Below are 18,974 nucleotides of genomic sequence, written 5' to 3'. Positions count from 1 at the left end.
CTGGAGACTCAGCGGTTCAGCAGCAGATCAGTCTCAGTGTCACAGATTTAAATTTTAGGTGTTGAGTAAAAATGTGTGTTAGAGGTTGTGTTTGAGGGAGATAAAGAGAGAAATGCTTCAGCCCGTGAATATCTCATTGTTGCCACTGGAAGTCTCTACCTCTGCTTGATGAATTTTCATTTCAGTTAGCAGTGGGAATGTTTCAAGTACACCTATTGCTGCTATAGATAGCTGATGTTACCCCTCAGATAACCCCGCAGCATGAAGTTTTACAAGTGCCATTCAGCAGCTACTGTAGCATGCTTCCTCCTGAGGTGAATCCTATTTCAGACCTTGAACTCTGGCCGTGTTTGAGAGTTTGACAGACATCTGTCATGAAGATCAAATGGGGGGGGGGCAGTGGGGGCAATGGGGCAGCTATCTTCTCATATAGCTGCTGTAAGTACAAGTTATTGGATGAACCAGGCATTTCTTTTTTACCTTAACATAAGTGTGCAGTTGTTTTAATAGTATAAAGGGAGCAGTTTAGCTTAAGAAATGTGTCTATCAAAATGTATTTACTGTCCTCTATGTGCTATGTGATCTGGGAAATTGATTACCAATAAAAATGCTTACAAAAAGAGGCTATTTTGAGGCCAGTAGCATTCTTTCAAAGAGTACTAAACGATCTGCAATGTGGCAGCAGAGCAGCAAATTCAGTATTAATTTAAATCATCGCTGTGCTATTTTGCTATAAATCCATATCCATCACAGTGAATTTAAAACTTCTAGACAGTTTGAATTGCAGCTTTAGTGCCCATGGCAGCCACAAGTGAACAAACAGCCCTTTGACACCCCTAATAATTGTCTGTGTTCTGAAAAATCAACATCTATTAATGCTGGAAAATTTCTGCACAGATGCTACAAATTGGTTTAATCTTTTAAATCACATCAACACATTTTTATAGATGGTTGACACAGTGAAACATGGATAGATTGCATAAGAATTTAGTTCCAGAAAAACTAAATTCCCCAGTCATTGCTTCTCTGCATGTTTCTGCAGTTGCTCTGCTGCCTCAACGTCTCATGATACTGCTTCATGTCTTCTCCTCGTCCTCCCTGTTCTAGCGTTCATTCATCCTCTCTTCCCCTTTCACCTCTTCCTCTCAGTGATTCCAGCAGGCTCCCCCTCAGTCCTCTCACCACTGGCCTGGAATATCCAAAGAGAGAGCTCCGTTCATTTAATGTCATCCTTATTTCCCTGACAGCCAGGCAGGATAAAGAATCTAGTTAGCAGGCAGCTCAGGGAATGGGACTAAGAATTGGACGTGACTGCAAAGATAGTTTGTATGTGTGTGCACGTTTATGTGTGTCTACAGAATTCACTGAAAGTGCTGCGGCTAACAGTTCCCTAGACCAAAAATAAAAAATATAAATTATACATTATATACTATATCTGCCATATTTCACCTACAGAAAGTGGATTCTGTCATTTCCACTGGCTTTATAACTGTTGAGGTCAAATGGAAAGCTGAAAGCTCAGTTAAATTTTAAAGCCAGTTGTTTATTTGGCCATTTGTTGAGTTCAACACTCATCATTCCCAGAGTAGAGATGTTGAGTGAAGATTTAACAAATGTTGGAGAATTCTTCACAGTAAGTGCATCACAGCAACAGAAGATTTTTTAAACCCAGAGGCAGAGAGGTTATTGTAAAACTCTGAAGCTGTCATTTCGGAATGAAAGAAACACTTGTTAGACAAAATGCATGCCATACTGACTGGCAGTGAATGTGAATTCAAACTGGCAGCTGGTAATAATAATATTGCTTTCATGTGTTCCTCGTTAACTAATTTACATCTTTGGAAGTTAGACTGATGACTCTGCAACTTGTGCTGAACTGCTAAAGTTGTTCAGTGGGAGGTTGAAGAGGAGTACACTGCAGTGTATTATAATTACCGTTTGACCTGAACAGAGACGCAGCTACCATCGAGGACGCTCAGGTCATGTATCCTCAGTGTTGTTTCTTGGGATTTTGCCAACTTCAGTTTGTTTGATATTTTGTGGATTCATTTTCGGATTTGAGTTTTTCAGCCCCCAAATAAATGAAATGAAAATTATTAGAATTCCACCACCAGAATCATATTTGTACCATTGTGGTTAAGGCTTTGAAACAGCATTTAGACCATATTGTAGGGCAATATGTTTGAACAGTGAAACAAATATGGAAAATGTGAAGAAAACATTGTACAGACTGTTTTTAAATCCTGGTTTTGGCCAAATCTGTAATAATTTAGTATCACAATGAAATGAAGAGAGCTCAACATTTATAACTGGATGGTTAACAATGTAAGATATCACATTTTAACCCTTTATTATAGTCAGTGGCAGCTTAGATATCTCTGAAATCTCAGAATGACATGAACATGTCTTGTCCTCGATTTTATTCTCACCACACAAAGACAAATTATCAACCGAATGTTTCTATGCACAGTTTGTGTATTTAATTGTTCCTTATTCATTTGTGAATTGTGCTCTTGATGATGTATGGCGTCTTTTTTTCTCACTGTTTCCGGGGAGGAAATGGACTGTGCATATTTTTATACTAACGCAGAATAAACATTTATTTGCAGACAATTGCAATGTTAAATGTTCAGAGATGTTGATTACATTCAAGAAGCAACCTCTTCTCTCGTTCTCTCTCACTTCCTCCATGCATGTCAAGAACATGGAGACTTTTGGTTGCAGGGTTATTAGATAATCTGAAATGGAATAATTCAGTGAGGAGAGCACAGACTCGTGTGGGTGTATGTGTGCGTCAGCCAAGGGTGTAAGGGCTTGAAGAGTATTCCTCACAAATAGAAATGTTAATAACTCACGAAGCAGAGTACCAATTTTCTGACTGGAGGTAGGAGGAAGGGGGCAGATGGGTGACATGGGGGAGAGGTGGGGGAGTAATCACAGAGACAGAGAGGGTGGTTTGTTCATGCCGAAACATCGAAGTGTCGCAGTTCTAATGAATGTTTTCATTTTCAATCTGTGAGATGTGATTCGAGGCATGCTACTTAGCCTTAAGAGCTTGAATCAGAATTTGTCATAATCAGGGTTGTAGGAAGGATTTCCTTTAAATATACATAAAACACATTAAGAAAATTTGAATAAATAGTCAAATCCTGTTCAGATTGTTTCATCTTTTAATCCACTAACAACAGGATAAAAAGACTCAACACTGGAACAACAAAAAGAGGCAAAATGTCCATGTTTTACACCTCAATTCCATCAAAACTTGGACTGAAATGTTTTGCAAACAAGCAGGAGAAGTGTTGGTACAAAAAACGGATGTCTAATATTGCTGCTTGCTGTCAGTTCCCATTGGTATCTGATGTGGGTAACATCCTACAAAGATATGAAGAGTCATCTAGAAACATCAGATATGAGCAGTTGTTCAGATTTGAGCACGAAGGCCTTCAGTGTGAACAGCCCGAGAAAACGTGTGACAGAGAAAGAGAGACTTGAAATGAGAGATCCGTATAAATCATCATCTTAATATCCATCTGGTGAGCTGTAGTAAAGCAGTAAAGCCTCACTCGTCGATTGCTGAAATTGTTTGTGTGTGAGTGTGAGAAGGAGATGCATTCCTCAGGGCTAATTCTGAGCCCCAAGAGTGTTGAGAGAGTGCCCCATTTCTCTGGCTGAACCCTCCTCGAAAGTAATTGAATTTTGGATGAATCCGCTGAGGAGGAAACACTGTCAGGGAGGGGAGAAAGTGGATGCTCGAGGAAAAAAAAACAATCAAAGAATGAGAGGCAGGTGACAGCACCTCTTGGATGAGCTTCTCTTTAAAGAATGGCACACTGAGATTCTTGACAGGATAAGCTTTCATTGAGGGGTTTCTAAGGGAGTACTTTTTTTTCGAAGATTTCATATTTTTTGGTCATCCAGTATCCATTCATTTGTTGAAGAGGGATAACTCTTCTTGCTTTTTTCTGCTCTATTGTATTCCTGATCATATCTCTTGACAGTTAGACAGCTGCACCGAATCTTTCACTTATCACTAGCTAATAACCATGTGCCAAAAAGTAAGACGATAGTGACAATAATACATTGACACCCTTTTCATGATCACTGATAACAAATTGAGTGTTTGACCTCAACAAGCCCTTGAGTAGCTCTCTTCAAACAGGTGGCCATCTTCTTAAATAGACTCCATCCACATCAGAGGCAGAAAATGAAAGATGAACCACTATCATTTACTGTGTTTTGGGAAACAGTTCAGTTATCTGGAAGAAAATGAGCACAATGAAATCATGGCAATATTTATTCAACCATTCCTGGTGGCTACAAGCCATCTCCTCCTCCATCTTGAGAGCGCCTTTCCTTTCTTTTCTTGCCAGTAAACTCAGCTAATTAAAAGACTTGGGTAATCAGTAAAATCAGTTGTTAAATCATGGACTGATTTAACTGTAGCAGATCCACAGTTTTGAGTGCAGGCACTTGGATAAAAAGAGAACCATACCAAAAATGTTTACTATGCATCAGCATTTCTTTTTCATAAATCAGCTGATCATCTTGTAATGATACAGACAATAAATGTGGTGAGGACCTTCTCCAGAGCTTACAAAGTGGCTTTCAGTTGAGTGAGTTGAAGTCGAAGTGTATAACAGAACCAGAGTGAGATGGGAAGCAGTCATTTTGAACACAGCGAAAGTAGAGTCTTGAAAGGAACCTCACCGCAAATAGCAACCGCATGGCCATGTCGTGGGCAATCACGGATTACAAAAGCAAGAATGCCTACATCAATACGTGGGGGACCTTCCTGCCCAGCACCTCAGCACCTTTTTGTACTTACTTTGATATCCTCAGCAGAGGACCTGGCCCTTGTGTATACAGCAGACATGAGAAAGACCTTGCTGAGAGTGAATGTGAAGCTGGTTGTGTGCTGAAAACAGCATTTAGCTGATGTCTTAACGGAAATATGCGACACATCACTTACACAGGAAAACTCATCTGCCACAAAACAGTGACCATTGTACTTCTACCTAAGAAGTCTGCAGCATCCTGCCTCAGATTACCAACCTGCAGCACCCAGCCACATCATCCTGAGGCGCTTTGAGAAGCTAGTGGTCCAGCATGTCATAGATCCTCAACTATATGGTGCCACCAGATCACAAGATATCATCTACACTCAGCCTTCACACTTTAAAAATAACAGTACCTATGTCTGAATGTTGCTTGACAAGCTCCACTGGTCTGAGTACTGCCTTATGTAACTGGATTGTGGACTTTCCCATCACCAGACCACAGACAGTTTGGATAGGCAGACACACTCCCACTGTGAATACTGTGAAATACATATACTCTACTGTGTGCTCCAGGTTCCCTCAAACTTCTACAGAGAGGTAATCGAAAGTATCCCAACTGGCCACATGACAACCTGGCACCACACACACAAGGCCAAGGATCTGGAGTGGATGTTGAAATCCACCCAGAATATCATCATTATTGTATCACTGCCCAGCATTGGTGAGATGAGGTGCATGCACAGAGCCCACACAACAGTTAAGGACAGTCTAGTCCAGCCTGAGTCTGCTCATCCTGCTGTTCATCTGGCAGGAGATACACAGGAATGTGCTGAGTATGGGGCAGCTTCTTCCCTCAGGCTTTAAGACTCCTCAGCACAACTTTAACTCCCCCACACCACCACCACCAGTGAAGGCTCAGCGCCACTCATCTCACCTACCCCAGCTCTACTGACACAGTTTAGTTGACTGACAGAAAATGGATAAGCATCAATTGTGAAAGTCATTTTTCAAGAAAAAAAAAAAAACAACTCCCACCATATTAGTTCTGAGGATTTGTTGCTTTTCTTTGTCTTTTGTGATAGTTCACTAAATCTCTGTGGGTTTTGGATTGTGGATCAGACAAAATGAAGATGCTAGTAAAAGTCCACTTGCCCTTTAGAAAATTGTGATGGGAATTTTCCCCTTTTTTGTGACATTTTATCGACCAAATTATTATTTGGTTAATTAACAAAATATTTGTCAGATTACTGTCTATAGTGAACTGTCTGAATGTCTAGTTCCTTGTTAAATCATAAACACTGAGCCCAGAGCAATATTTTGTCCTGTTTACTGTGGTATGTAGCTGACATTGCCTAACCTTTCTCTTTTTCTTCCGAGAAACCTCAGTGTTTTGTTGCTCTTTCTGCATAATGCCACGATGTACAATTATAATGGCACTTGTTGTAATGAATTACAACGCCATTGCACAGGATCCACTGGATGCCACTGACAATCATTATACGGCTGCAGTGTGTAGTTTATGTGTATTGTTTCCCTTTACCTACATTTACAATGTATTAGTTAGTTCTGTCTTTTTTACTTTTTCTGATTTTCTATTTTGGTTATATTGTTACCCTTCAAAACCTTACCTTAATCAATGGCTGTGAAAAACACAAAACAACGTATTTATAATATAACCAACATTGGGAAGAAAAAAAAAAAAACAATGCGATCCGTTTCCTTGGAAATGGCTTGTGAAACCTCACTTCTGGAGCCATTTTCCTCTCAACAAGCTTATAGCAAAACACGATGTCATGTTTTCATGGGTGATTCTTTAATATATTTAATCCCATAATCCACAGTTTTTGTTCTGTGCACACATACAGGCACAGCGTATGATCAGTGTACCCACCAGTTTTATTTGCTCATTGCTATAGTCACTATCAACAAAAAAATAATTACCCTACATCGCAAGAGCACGTTTTTAACCTTTTCAGTGATAATAAGTGTTTGCTTTGATGTCTAGCAGTCCAGGATATCACTGTGAGCTGGAGGGATACCAAGCAGAACTGGTGAATCAGTCGTTTCCTCTGTGTTCAAACCAAAGAAGGATACCACAGCTTTGTTGCAGAGTTTGCGCCCAACATGGAAAACTAATTAAAAAGATAAGATTTTTGTGTGGTGCCGTGTAGCTTTTCTGAGGTGGCATTGGTTGCAGGAAGCAAGGGCTGACGACAATAGGCCTTTTGACAAGGAGACACGGCAATGTCGCCATCTTTGGCTGCTGGCCAGTTTCGCATGCCTCTGTGAGTGTCTCAAGGGTTATTGTGGCTTTTCAGGGTTTCCCCTCAAAGCCTTTCTGATGCAGCTTTGTGGAATCTATGTGAAGCATCTTTGTCGTGACTGAAATGCCAATGGAAGAGTCCTTGTAGCCTACACTGGCATCTTGTCAAGCCATAGCAGAAAATGGCACTTTGGCCTCTAGCAAGGAGTTCAATTATTAGCCAAACAAAAAGAAGACTTATACAGTTTCATGGACGGGTATATTGAGTAAGTGTATCATTGAGGAATATTAGCTGCAGGCAAAACCTGAGTAATCACTGTTAACTTTAATGATCTTCAGACCAATTTTATATTAGATAAAGTTTGTCTGCAGTGAGCTTTTTTTTTTCGCCACAGTTTATCCTCAGTCCTGATTGGCTAGATGGTGTGCATTGCTCAGATAAAGCACATGATTGTCACATTGCAGCATGATAAATTTTCTTAATTACTACCAATAAAAAGAACAAATTTCACCAGTTACTAGGAAATGGCTTCATCTTGTTGGCAAAACATTCAACTCATATTTATTCCAAGGCTGAAAGGATATTGTCCAGAGAAAATTACAATTTAAAGCTTGTATTGCTGCAAAATAGGAATATGTGCAGTCAAGAATGTAAGTATATTGGGCAGTTACACATTTTCTGGTCAATCGGCTCTGTGTTTCAGCACATTCAATGTGAAATACAGCTTTAATTTAATTAGGGTTACATCAAAATTGAAAGAACTGTGTTGGAGATAGAGCTCAGAGTTGATTGTGAGCTGTCATTTAGATTGTGGTAGAGTTTTCAGTCAATATGAGAGAGAAAGAGTTAACCAAAATCAAAAAAGGAAAAAACCATCAGAAAGATATCAAAAGTAGAAAACTAGAAAATGGCAAACCACCCGGTAGACTGAGGAACACAAGTATTGTGAATGAGAGGAAAATGGCTTGTATGGTGAAGAAAAACCCTTGCAAGTCAAAAATGCTCTTCAGCATGTAGGCGGACATTTTCCCTTGTGAAAGATCAAGAGAAGACTTGAAGAGTCTGAAGAGACTGAGTACATGACTATAATCTCAGAGGATTCACAACAAGATGTGAATGCCTGGTGAGCCTCAAAAACAGAGACCAGGCAGCAGTTCACTAAAACACACAAAAACTCATCGGTAGAGTTCTGGCGCACTGATCAAACAAAAATCAACCTCAACGAAAATGAGCAGCAAAAAAAGGAGCAGCTTGTGATCGAAAGGCACCACCTCACCTGTCAACCATGGTTGTGGTTCACTCTGAGCATTATGCATTCTCAGATTCAGCCAAATCCATCAAAAGTTATTTGGCAATAATTCATAATTCAGCAGGACATCAGCCAACCAGAGAGCTTTTCAGAATAATAAGATGGAATATCCTCAACTGGCCAAGTAAGTCACCAGTACTTAGTGCAAATGATGTCTATTCACTTGCTGAAGGGCAGACAGAAGGTAGACAGACCCCACAGCAAGCAAGAGCTGTAGATGGCTGCAATGAAGGCCTGGAGAGCATTCAGTGATGTCTATGGGTGGAAGACACAGAAGATCACTTATTAAAATCTACAGTCGAAAAGTAAACTTGTCACTTCTCTGGAGATACTGGTTCTAAATTAGCTCAAACATTTCTTTAGCATATCTCTACTGCATCTCTACTGGCCAAGATATGAGCTGATTTCAGTGGGTCCAATGTTTGACTGGGCTTGTGCTCAGAGTGTGACACTTTACAGAGTGAGCTCAAGACCTTAGAATATTATAGAGAGAAGCCCGACAGTTCCCACCACAAGCAAGCACTTAGTGACAGTGAAGACTAAAAACCTCAGACAGGACCGGACTCAGGGTGGGTGTGCCTCCCCCATCTGCCTCCACTGGATCGATTCAGAAGATAGAAATGGGGGAGAGAAGACAAAGAGGGGGAAGAGGAGGAGAGAGAAGAGAGACAGACCACAGCTGTACATACTGTTTTATTGACGCACCGTCAGACCGGTTGTTATAATAATCGTACTAATAGTGATACATATATGTGTAATGGTGTTATTAATTACAACAGCAGCAATGACAGCAGCATGTCATGTTGGTTGTGAGAGAAGTTGGATTAGTGTTGTAGCAGCAAACTCAGGTTTGCCTTGATAAAAATGCGTCTTGACATTTGTATCATCAACAGCCTCGCCCTCATTATACAGTGAGTCCCTGAAGAGAAACTGGCGTAAATAAAGCAGGCAGACAAATGCTTTGGAGAACAGAATTTGCACATAGAGGTGCAGGATTTTTTCCATCTGACCTTAGGGCTCGTAAAAGTTCTTAGTATTGGCTCAGAACTTGCAGAGTTTTTTAATATATATTTTCAAGCTTTGATCAAGCATCTCCTGCCAAAATCATTATCTCTTCTTTTTTTGATGTTTTGGATGGTTTCGGTGTGTTCACAGCTTGCCTCAGTACCAAGTAATAATGCAAGCTTTTGTTTTCTTGTAGGACTGGTAAAAAATGAAAGCTCCCATTCCTCTTCTGATCCTGCTTCATGCCGTTGTGGTCCATTGCCTGAAAGTGGTGTCAAAGAGAGGCTCAGGTAAGTCTTGTCTTTTTATTGCAACTACTATAGCTTCTCCTCTAATGAAAGACAATTCTGAACACAGAGGGAAAATGTAAGCAAGTTTCTATTGTACTCACAGTATCCAAAATATTTACAACTGCTACATTAATTAGTACAGATGTTTGACTCCCTGGGACCTGCCAGGATTTCAAGGCTCTTCTGTTTTTGTTTTTTTTTTTTTTTTTTTGGCCTGAAAGCACAAATCATTTTAAGTTAACAGCAGAGGGATCACATGGCCTTGTGCTGCTGTACTTGGAGACTCCAACCACTTACGATGAAAAACAGAGCTGTCCTGCCTTTTAACAGCTTGATTTTTAAGTCCACAAACACTCAAAAATTCAATTTGAAGTCCAGTCCAGTGAGTGATGATAGAATATGTCATTGTCGATCTTTGCTGATCAGCTGCATGGTATAAGAACAAAAATAAGAACGCTGACATGTTTATTCCTGAAGTATTTGCAACATGCTGCTCAATCACATAACAAGAGAACCTATTAACTCTGCATTACAGATATATTTGTGTTAGTGGGTGAAGTTGGTCTCATGATTATTTTGTTTTATCTTCATTATTCAGCTTAAATCTCCTTTTTATCAGTGCAGACTTGAGTTATTTACATTCTGTTTTGACCATGCTTTTCTTTAAATACGTATATCAGTGCTATTTTGCGCAATTAACTTTTCTCATAAAAAAACAAAATATTAGCAGACATAGCCAGTAGATGCATTGAAGACTACTGAGTTCAGTAGTATTGTAGTACTGCTTGGAGGAAGTGAGCTAATGATATCGGTTCAACGACTTGTATTAACATTCCCATGCTTAAATCGGCCCCCTAGGTGCAAGGGCGAGCTGTGGGTGAGTGAGTGAACAGATGAATGAGTATATGAGTGAGTTACTCTCTGGACCCATGAATCACTTTGCATCTAAGGATGCAACTGTGGTCTCTGTTGGAGTGTCTGTTAAATATGGTTGTTACACAAGTACCGCACGCCTCTGTGGGCTGAAGGATAATTTCTACAAAAGAACAGATGTAAGCGAGGAACATCTACACTGGCTAATATGGAACATACAGGAAATCTTTTGCCTGTTTTTTCACTGTCCAGAGGCTGCTTGCGTCTGGGTTTTTACCCATGCATATTAGACACAGGTGCAGAAACGGCCCAAGGCTCATCAAAGGGCTTTCTGCTCTTCCAGCAGAAGTCCCTATGGGCTATCTCCTCGAATGCTTCACGAGCCATTGCCTGGAGCAAGGATTTGAAACGTGTCCACTGATAAATGAACACCCCATTCGAGCCAGACCCCTGTCCTTTGTTCTTTCTCTTTTAGATTGTATGGCTTTATTAGAAACCATGCTGGTTGCAAGTTAGAGCACCACTGTAAAAAGGGATTCTGGGCAATGAAAGCCAGTTTGAAATTGTATTACTTTGATTTTTATGGAATGGAAAAAAAGCAGTGGGGGTTGGAAGGTGAGTATCCTGGTATGATAGCAAGTATATTTTTCAAAGAAACGTTTTTCTGGGGTTAGGGTGTCTTTGTTTCTGAGACAACGTTGCAGTCTGTTTGCTCATATATACATACATATATATATATATATATATATATATATATATATATATATATATGTATATATATATATATATATATATATATGCAGTCTCATATAAAACCCTAAACTTCAATTGCATTATTGCTTTCTATAATGAAAGTTATGACAATTGAAGCTTTGGTTGGTTTGGAAATGTTTGTATTCTCTATATCAGAGCCAAATACTTGAAATTAATTTTTGTCTGGAAAAACATGAGGATCCAGTTGACATTGCTGCTCAAAAAGTGCTTTTTGTTTGTACCTTTGTTCAAAAGAGAAAAAGAAATTCACTGTATATGAAACCTTTAAGTGTCATCCTATTAATTTAACGACTTGATTGACTCCCTCAGGGACAATGAATCCACTGTCTCACTCACTTTTCCTTTGACTGGGCTCACACTTACACACGCACGCACTCACACACAAACACACATACACACAAATAAACACACTCAAACTCTGGAAACCCCTGCACAGTGCTGCATGTGCCCTGCTATTATCTGTAGATGATTAAATTCAAAACACTCCCCTTTGAGTAATGCTTTGTCTGCATTTGCACTCAGGGTGGAACGGTGCAAAAACATACAATGCATATCTGCCATACTAATCCTCAGCATGCATATGTAGGAGAAGGTATCCATTTGTCCTCTGCTGTGGTTCCTCTTTGTTAGAATGCTGATATGGCCTGAATGGTTGGGCAAACAGAATAATTACATCTATTTCTGCTTAATGCAGCACATATAGGTTAGATGTTAAAGTAAAACCCCATACTTGGATGCTCTTACACTGTTGTATATTATCAGTCAATGATGGCCAAGCCATGATGTATAATTCATTCCAGGAGTTATCTTCTGTTTGAACTGCATGCCATTTGTTTGATGTGGAGTGTCTCTATCTGCATTGCGTTCTGGTTTATTGAGGCTATTGTCCATGTCAAAATTGGCGTTTATGATAAGTTTCTGACCTTTCAGTGCAAAATGATGTGTGTGTTTTGAACATGCTTAGACTAATACTAAATAACATCTGATTTGATGTAGCTTGAAGATATTTTCTCCTGTTGTGCAGCATTGTAGTGGAATTATATGTATCTGTGTCATGTCATAATACCATGTGTGACTAGCTATCTCACTAATAAGCACAATATGTTACCAAAGAGACAGTGTGTAGTTTTAGTCTCACTGGTTACAGCAGGAATTTCAAATCCCGGTTGCTTGTAAATCAGTGTTGTTGGTTGTTTGTGGTCAGAATACACATCACAGTTCACTGGATTTGAAGATCAGAGAAGTGGGCTTGTCGTCTTCCCAGTGGAAAAATCTGCATGTGGAAAGTGAACAAGCAACACATCTACTGTCTAAACTGGCCTTCATCAAGACTTTTAACATGGTGTGCTCTCTCTCTAAAGCACTGCCAGCATTTAAAGCTGGTAATATGCTAGAAAAAATATGTTTGGAAGTTTGCATATCCCACTTATTGGTAAAAATTGAGCATGAATTTCAAAATAATGAAAAATTTGGAAATCTGTCTGTTCAGTTCTCTGATGAAAAGTGAATTTGAGTGATCTACAGACAAACTCTAGCTGCTGGTCTATTTCTATCTCACACACTTCTTGGTCAGTTAAAAAAGGTCCTGCTCCCTGAAAATGGGCTGTGGTGCTGTTATTGTCTTAAACACACAATAAGCTCCCTTGTTGGCCACTTGTACCATACTATACAATAGATGCTTGGAAGAGCTATGTGAAAAATCCCGTCATGTGCCCGTTTGGTAACTTGGCAGTGAGCTGAATGGACCAGAATCCTCTTTCTGTGCACCACAGAGCTGCATTTTATTTGATATGAAATAGAAACTTGAGAGTTCATGTAAGGTCTCACTTTAGACTCTCTAAAGTAATAACTATGCATTTATTCTTTTTTTCACCTCTGAACATGGATTACAATCAAAGTGAGAAAGAGCTTTGGAGGGTACTGAGAATGGCTTTTGGCAGACCTGAATACAGAGTAAAATAAAAAGGGTATATGCACGTACGAAAATGACTAAACAGGCTGAACATTACCTAAATACTTCAGTAGTTTTCTAAAATATTTTAATTGCATGGCCATTCATCTGTATTACACCTGAGCTCTGCTATGTCTACTTATCTTTGGTTTTACTCAATGCTGCTACCTCCACTTCCCAGCCATCAGGAGTTTCTGTTTTCCGCAGTGATTTACTGTGGTGCCTCTTGCCTAGGAGCAGTTTTCCAGCATGTCTACTGATGACGCACATGCTGTCTTGAGGATTGGACCTGCTGTCTCTTTGTCATAGTGACCACAAGGCCATCATTTCAGCTCTTGAATGAACTGGCTTTCTTCTTAGAGAAAAGCTTGAATAATGTTCAGAAATTGTCCCAGTCCCTGCTTGATTCATTTGAACACTCATTTGATTTGTAAGAAACCTGAAAAATTCTTTTTTATGTCCCATATGAACACAGCAGTTAGGAAACCCTTCTAAAAAGGGCTGTCAGACATTTTTATTCATCATGGTTGATTTCTCATGAAACCAGGGACAGTGTTGCTGTCAGCCACTGACCAATGGACACTGGAGGGACAATAGCTTAATCTTTTTACAAGTTATTTTGAAAAACAAGCTGCTTTTCAGCTTTTCCATCCACCAGCTGGTTGCTTCACTATTTACAGTTTACATTTCTATTTTATATTCACTAAAAGTCACCCCTTAACAAAACTGTTAACACATGTCCCCCCGGTGAACACTGATGACAGCTGTAGATTCATGATCATATTCTCTGACATTGATTGAGACAAATTTAGCCTCTCTCCTCCCCTCTGCTGTAGTCATTAGTCCCCATTTCTTTGTCAGACATTGATGAGTCCCCAGACAAATGATGCTTACCTTTCCACAGTCTCCCAGTAATTCCAGCGATATATTACCCATAACACTCACTCGCTTTGAACGCATCATTCTGTTACTCATGCATATGTAAAAAGCAGGTCTGTGACATGTGTTCCCATTTGGAAATGGAATACAGAATCCCCTCTCTGCTTCAGGTTTCTATTAAGGATGGTCCAAGGGCCCAGGTTGTCACTCTGATGAAGAGTAGCTGTAAATAAAACACGCCACCACCACAAGACCTTGGTTCCCATTATGGTGCAGCTGCTCATCATCTGTCTCTCCCCATGTATTTATCTACTGCCGCTACAGTAGGTCCACAGCATATATTTTTCCTTCTCTTCACGGACTTCGCTCTGTTCTTACAGGAGGAAGAATCAAGGACATCCTGAGAGTCAATTAAGTTTATAGTCTTCACACCCATCACAATGCACAACTCTAGGAGGATGTCAACATTAATACGTCAGTTACAGGAGAGAATCTTCCCCCCACATTAATGGGGATACTCGCAGTTTGGCCAATAACGAGGCCCGTCTTAATTGCACAAGACAGTGATTCCTAACAGGGGACGTCAGCGCACAGCACAAATTCAATTATAGCAAGCTACTTGACTTTGTAATTGATATTAAAGGACGTTGAATATGGCAGGAAGCTGTCAGCAAGAACTTTGAGGGAGAGAGGGGGCACAGCAGTGGTGACCCTTTCTACTGTGTCAGTTTGTTACGCATGAAAACTACTGAATGACAGATAATTCTTGCAGAGGTAATAAAAAGTGCATATTAATATAAGAGTGCCATCAGATACACAATTGTGGTTTTAAATGGTATCAATTTGGGATATAAAGGCTTGAAATTAGGTGGAAAAAACCTTTCTAAAACAAATCCAAGAAACTTCAGCTGAGATTTAAAACTGAAAGCTGAAATTCAAGCACTCTCTCCATCACACACACACATGCATCAGAGGCACACATCCATGCATACCTGCGGTTCATCTTCCCTCAGTCAATACCACATACCTGCCACAAATGTTGAATGATTGCCTCCACTGCGCCACAGGGGAGATTGATCACACACATGATATTAGAAATGTAATGGCTTGCCACATGGAGTTGTTTTCCCTCCCGTTGCTCAGAGAGAGAGAGAAGCCACTCAACAAGTGTGCCAGATACAGGCCTCTTGACAACTAGGGTTACTATGGATATGTGTTCTGGGTTGGAGACACATGGTACAGCCCTCCGTGTGAGATGGATGACGATCAATCACCTGATTTATGAGCGAAATGGTCTCTCCGCGGCCTGTTTCCTGACCTGTAATAATGTTACAACACCACTGCAATTTAGAAAAAAAATGCCAAGAACAGTGTGAAGTGGGCTACAGATCTGTGAAGATGCAGTGTGAGGCTGAAGGTTCAGGTGTTTAAAGCTCAAGTGCACTGTCAGTGTTTCTACATGTGGATCAAAGATGTATCTGTAGAAAAATGTCACCCATAGGGGTATTGAGCCCCTGGGATGATTAGATATGGGTTTAGTGAAATCCAGATTTAGGAAATGGGTTGGACGTGTGGGTGGACCTAATAGGTTCAGACACCTGTCAATCAAGCAGATATGCCTGCAAACACATTTTTCTTCTTTTTTTAATGGCAAACAATCTTACCACTTAGCCTTACTATGTTCTTAATAAAATGTAATTTTTTTAAAATCACAGTAGATAGATTAAATAAATTGATACCTGCATCATAGAACACACAAAAGCAACCACCTGAACCAAGAAGGGAGCTCAACTTAGTCTGGCCAAAGATACTCTTTAACAAAAGATGACTCATTACAAGCAGCGCCAATGGTTTATAACGAATATGTGATGCACATAGAAAAGCTACAAATAATAGACTGTATCTGTTCCCAGAACAAAGAGGAGATGAGAGACGAGGAGTTAATGTCTGATCGGTCTGGACTGCCGTTTTACATTCCTAATCACAGGAAATATGGAACAGTTTGTTTTCTTGGAAAAGGCAACAGAGGGTTTATTTTTAGAATGAAAGAATCAAAGAAATGCAGCTATAATTCTCAGTATATAGTTCTTTAGTGTGATAAACTCTCCCTCTGTTTGTTAAAAGCTCTGTTTTAAAACCAGAGTGAAAAGGGAAAGCTTCAACCAGAAAAATGATTCTTCTGATCTATTAAAATATCTACTGCTCCTGATTATTGGTTAGGTTATTGTAAACCCTTTTGTCCCTGTCAGGATCCTGTTAGACTCATCTTTTTCAATCATCTGATTGGTCAGTAGTCAGGCTGATGTCGAGTTTGATCTGATCCTCTGAAGTTAACCCGCTCCAGAGCAGGTCAGCCGTGCAGCAGGTTACCATGGTGATCTTCCACAGTTAACAGTGAGCTGAGTGAGATTTTTTTAGTCTCATAAAACATGAAACAATTAGATCTTGAGCTTAGCAGTCTTGTATGTTATTCCAGTTCCTTTTGTGTGATTTATTTTAGATGATTTTATTTGTGAAGTCTCCATCAAAAGGTTTTTACTGCAGACAGGGCTTCTGACAGTATTGCTCTCTTAAAATTGTTTAGAGCACCAAGCAAACTTGATTATGTAATTTGTAGTATTTGTCTGCCCTCTTTTAAAGAAAGTAATGATAGTTTACTCTCAGCCATAAAATATAGTACTGCTAGTGGTAATAAATACTACAACACAAAATGAAGAATGCAAATTTTTAGCTGTGGAGAACTACAGGGTAAAAACTTTTAAGCACATGCAAATTCTGTGATTGAAATACTTCAGGTTTCTTCTCACCTTTATTTGTTGTGCTTTGCTCTATCTGTTCATTGTCTTGGAACCTCAACTGTCTGCAGGCATTCAACATTAAATACAAAATATTGCATTATCTCCATTTTAATATTTCTCTCTGAGAGATAATACGTTCATTTCAGGCTCCCTTAGCAAATTATGCAGCCCACTTTAACAGCTGGGGCGTTTGGTACCAATTTGAGAGATTATATGTGTGGATGATAATGAGCTTTAGTCCAAAAGAGGATTTAAACATGGAGAAGGCTGGCCACTGCTTAAATTAAGAAAATCTGGCTCTCAGGTTTAAGGAAGAGGACTTCAGGGAAATAAAACTCCCCTAAGAAAAAAAAAAGAAAAAGAAAAACTGTGAATATGAAAAGTAAATAAGTAACATTTGTAATAAGGTCAGAGCAGTTTGGACATAAACAGCAATGGTCCCGGAAATTATTTTAATTCCTCTTGACTGCTCAGCTCTCATAAGGCTGAGCCACAGGGGGAAATGAAGCTGTAGTCTCTCAGTACTATGCAAATTGCCTGGAGGCGGCAATGGGACTGTACCCAAAAATATCACACATTTTAACCTGGGGCTGCACTGCATGATTAATCTATGTGGGTACTCCCCCTCATTCTTTGTGGCTTTTACCCGCATGTATCTGTCTATCTAGCAATCTTGGCACAAGCGTTGTATATTCATGTTTGTGTATGTCATTTCCCGCTTCTGCCACAATTGAGATGGCAGGCTGCTCTTTTTAGTTCCTCTCAAAATAAAACATCTCTTTGCTGTTTCTCTCTGTCACCTTGCTTGTCTTTATGTTTCACCTAACATCTCTCTTCAACCTCCTGTGCATTAGAAGTGATGGTTATTGCTGCCATTGATTGGCGTCTTTCTCTTGGAGGACAGACAGGATCACTGGGGAGTCAGATAGATGTCTCAGAATAATTAAAGCAATACACTGAAGCCTAATCCCATAACTATCATTAGATTTTAACTGGCGTAACCCAAGAAGCTGTTTGACCAAAAACCTGACCTGTTTTTATTCTTGTAAGTATCTGCGATTTCTTTTTATAGACTGGAGACTAAATTCTATACTTTGCCTTAAATAACACACCTGCAGTATCTGTTTGAGTGGAGTAATATTGAGCTAAATGACAACTTTCATTCCTCCTTGACAAAATGTCTGTCTTGAGAAGTGAGAGTAGACCCTCCTCTTGTTAAAAAAGACAAGTACTGAGGGTTTTTTTTTCTATCATTTGTGGAAATCAGACAAACTGGTAATTTGATTTCCACTTGTCTCAGCCTTTGCAATCTCAGAGACATTCAATTCTTTTTGTCCAGTGTTGCGACTCTTAGAGTACATTGGTTTTCTATTGATTGTAGCGCTAACTTTGTTTTGGGCTGATGCAATTCAGTTAAGTTTGATTTCTGAGGGGAGGTTCATTGATTTGCATGGCAACATTCTCTCCTGTCATTTTCCAACTTTATCAGCCTCTATAATTGGCGTCATGCTTCACCCGCTGGTATTCGTACTTACAGTAACAAGGATTTTAACAGGAGAAACAAACAAAACAACAATATGTCTCCGAATGGTATTTGAATGCAGAATTACATTTCAAATAGATAATTTTCAAGAAATAAAAACTAATAAACATGTCTATATCACACTTAAAATGTATTTTTCCCTCCTCTTTTTTTAGCCATCTGTGTACACCATAATGGATTGTATATCCAAAGACTTACAGCTTTACTCAGGGATCATTTCCCATGATTGATGGCTTGGGACATAAGATGAGATTTTCAGCTTTTTTTCTCATGTCTGTCACAACTACATACACAGTATTTTATCTGCAGTATTTTATTGCCATATCAAACATATATATCAGTTTGGAGAGGGTTCTCTTCATGTGCAAGAATGATATGGAAGGTGTGTGTATTTAAGGAGATTGGATGACAGATAGGTAAATCAACTGAAAGATGTATAGTGCAGGGACTACAGCTTTCTCATGCATCGAACAGGAATATGGATTATATTATGTGTTTAATACAGTAATG

At 39.5% G+C, this 18,974-nt stretch overlaps 1 protein-coding gene across 3 annotated transcripts in view; it reads left to right on the top strand.

Annotated features, from left to right (window-relative positions):
• Nucleotides 1–18,974, top strand: part of LOC139609454 (interleukin-1 receptor accessory protein-like 1) — a 284,017-nt gene that overhangs the window by 53,989 nt on the left and 211,054 nt on the right. For all 3 annotated transcript variants that reach the window (XM_071464066.1, XM_071464067.1, XM_071464068.1), the window contains exon 2: nt 9,553–9,646. In XM_071464066.1, coding sequence (XP_071320167.1) covers nt 9,565–9,646 — 82 coding nt within the window. In that variant the 5' untranslated portion in view covers nt 9,553–9,564. The remainder of the gene's footprint in view (nt 1–9,552; nt 9,647–18,974) is intronic.

The sequence above is a fragment of the Trachinotus anak genome, unplaced genomic scaffold (assembly GCF_046630095.1).
Source record: "Trachinotus anak isolate AG129_WGS33_773 ecotype Australia unplaced genomic scaffold, CSIRO_AGI_Tana_v1 ptg000026l, whole genome shotgun sequence".
NCBI classification, from domain to species: domain Eukaryota; kingdom Metazoa; phylum Chordata; class Actinopteri; order Carangiformes; family Carangidae; genus Trachinotus; species Trachinotus anak.
This window is presented reverse-complemented; position numbering and strand designations above follow the sequence as displayed.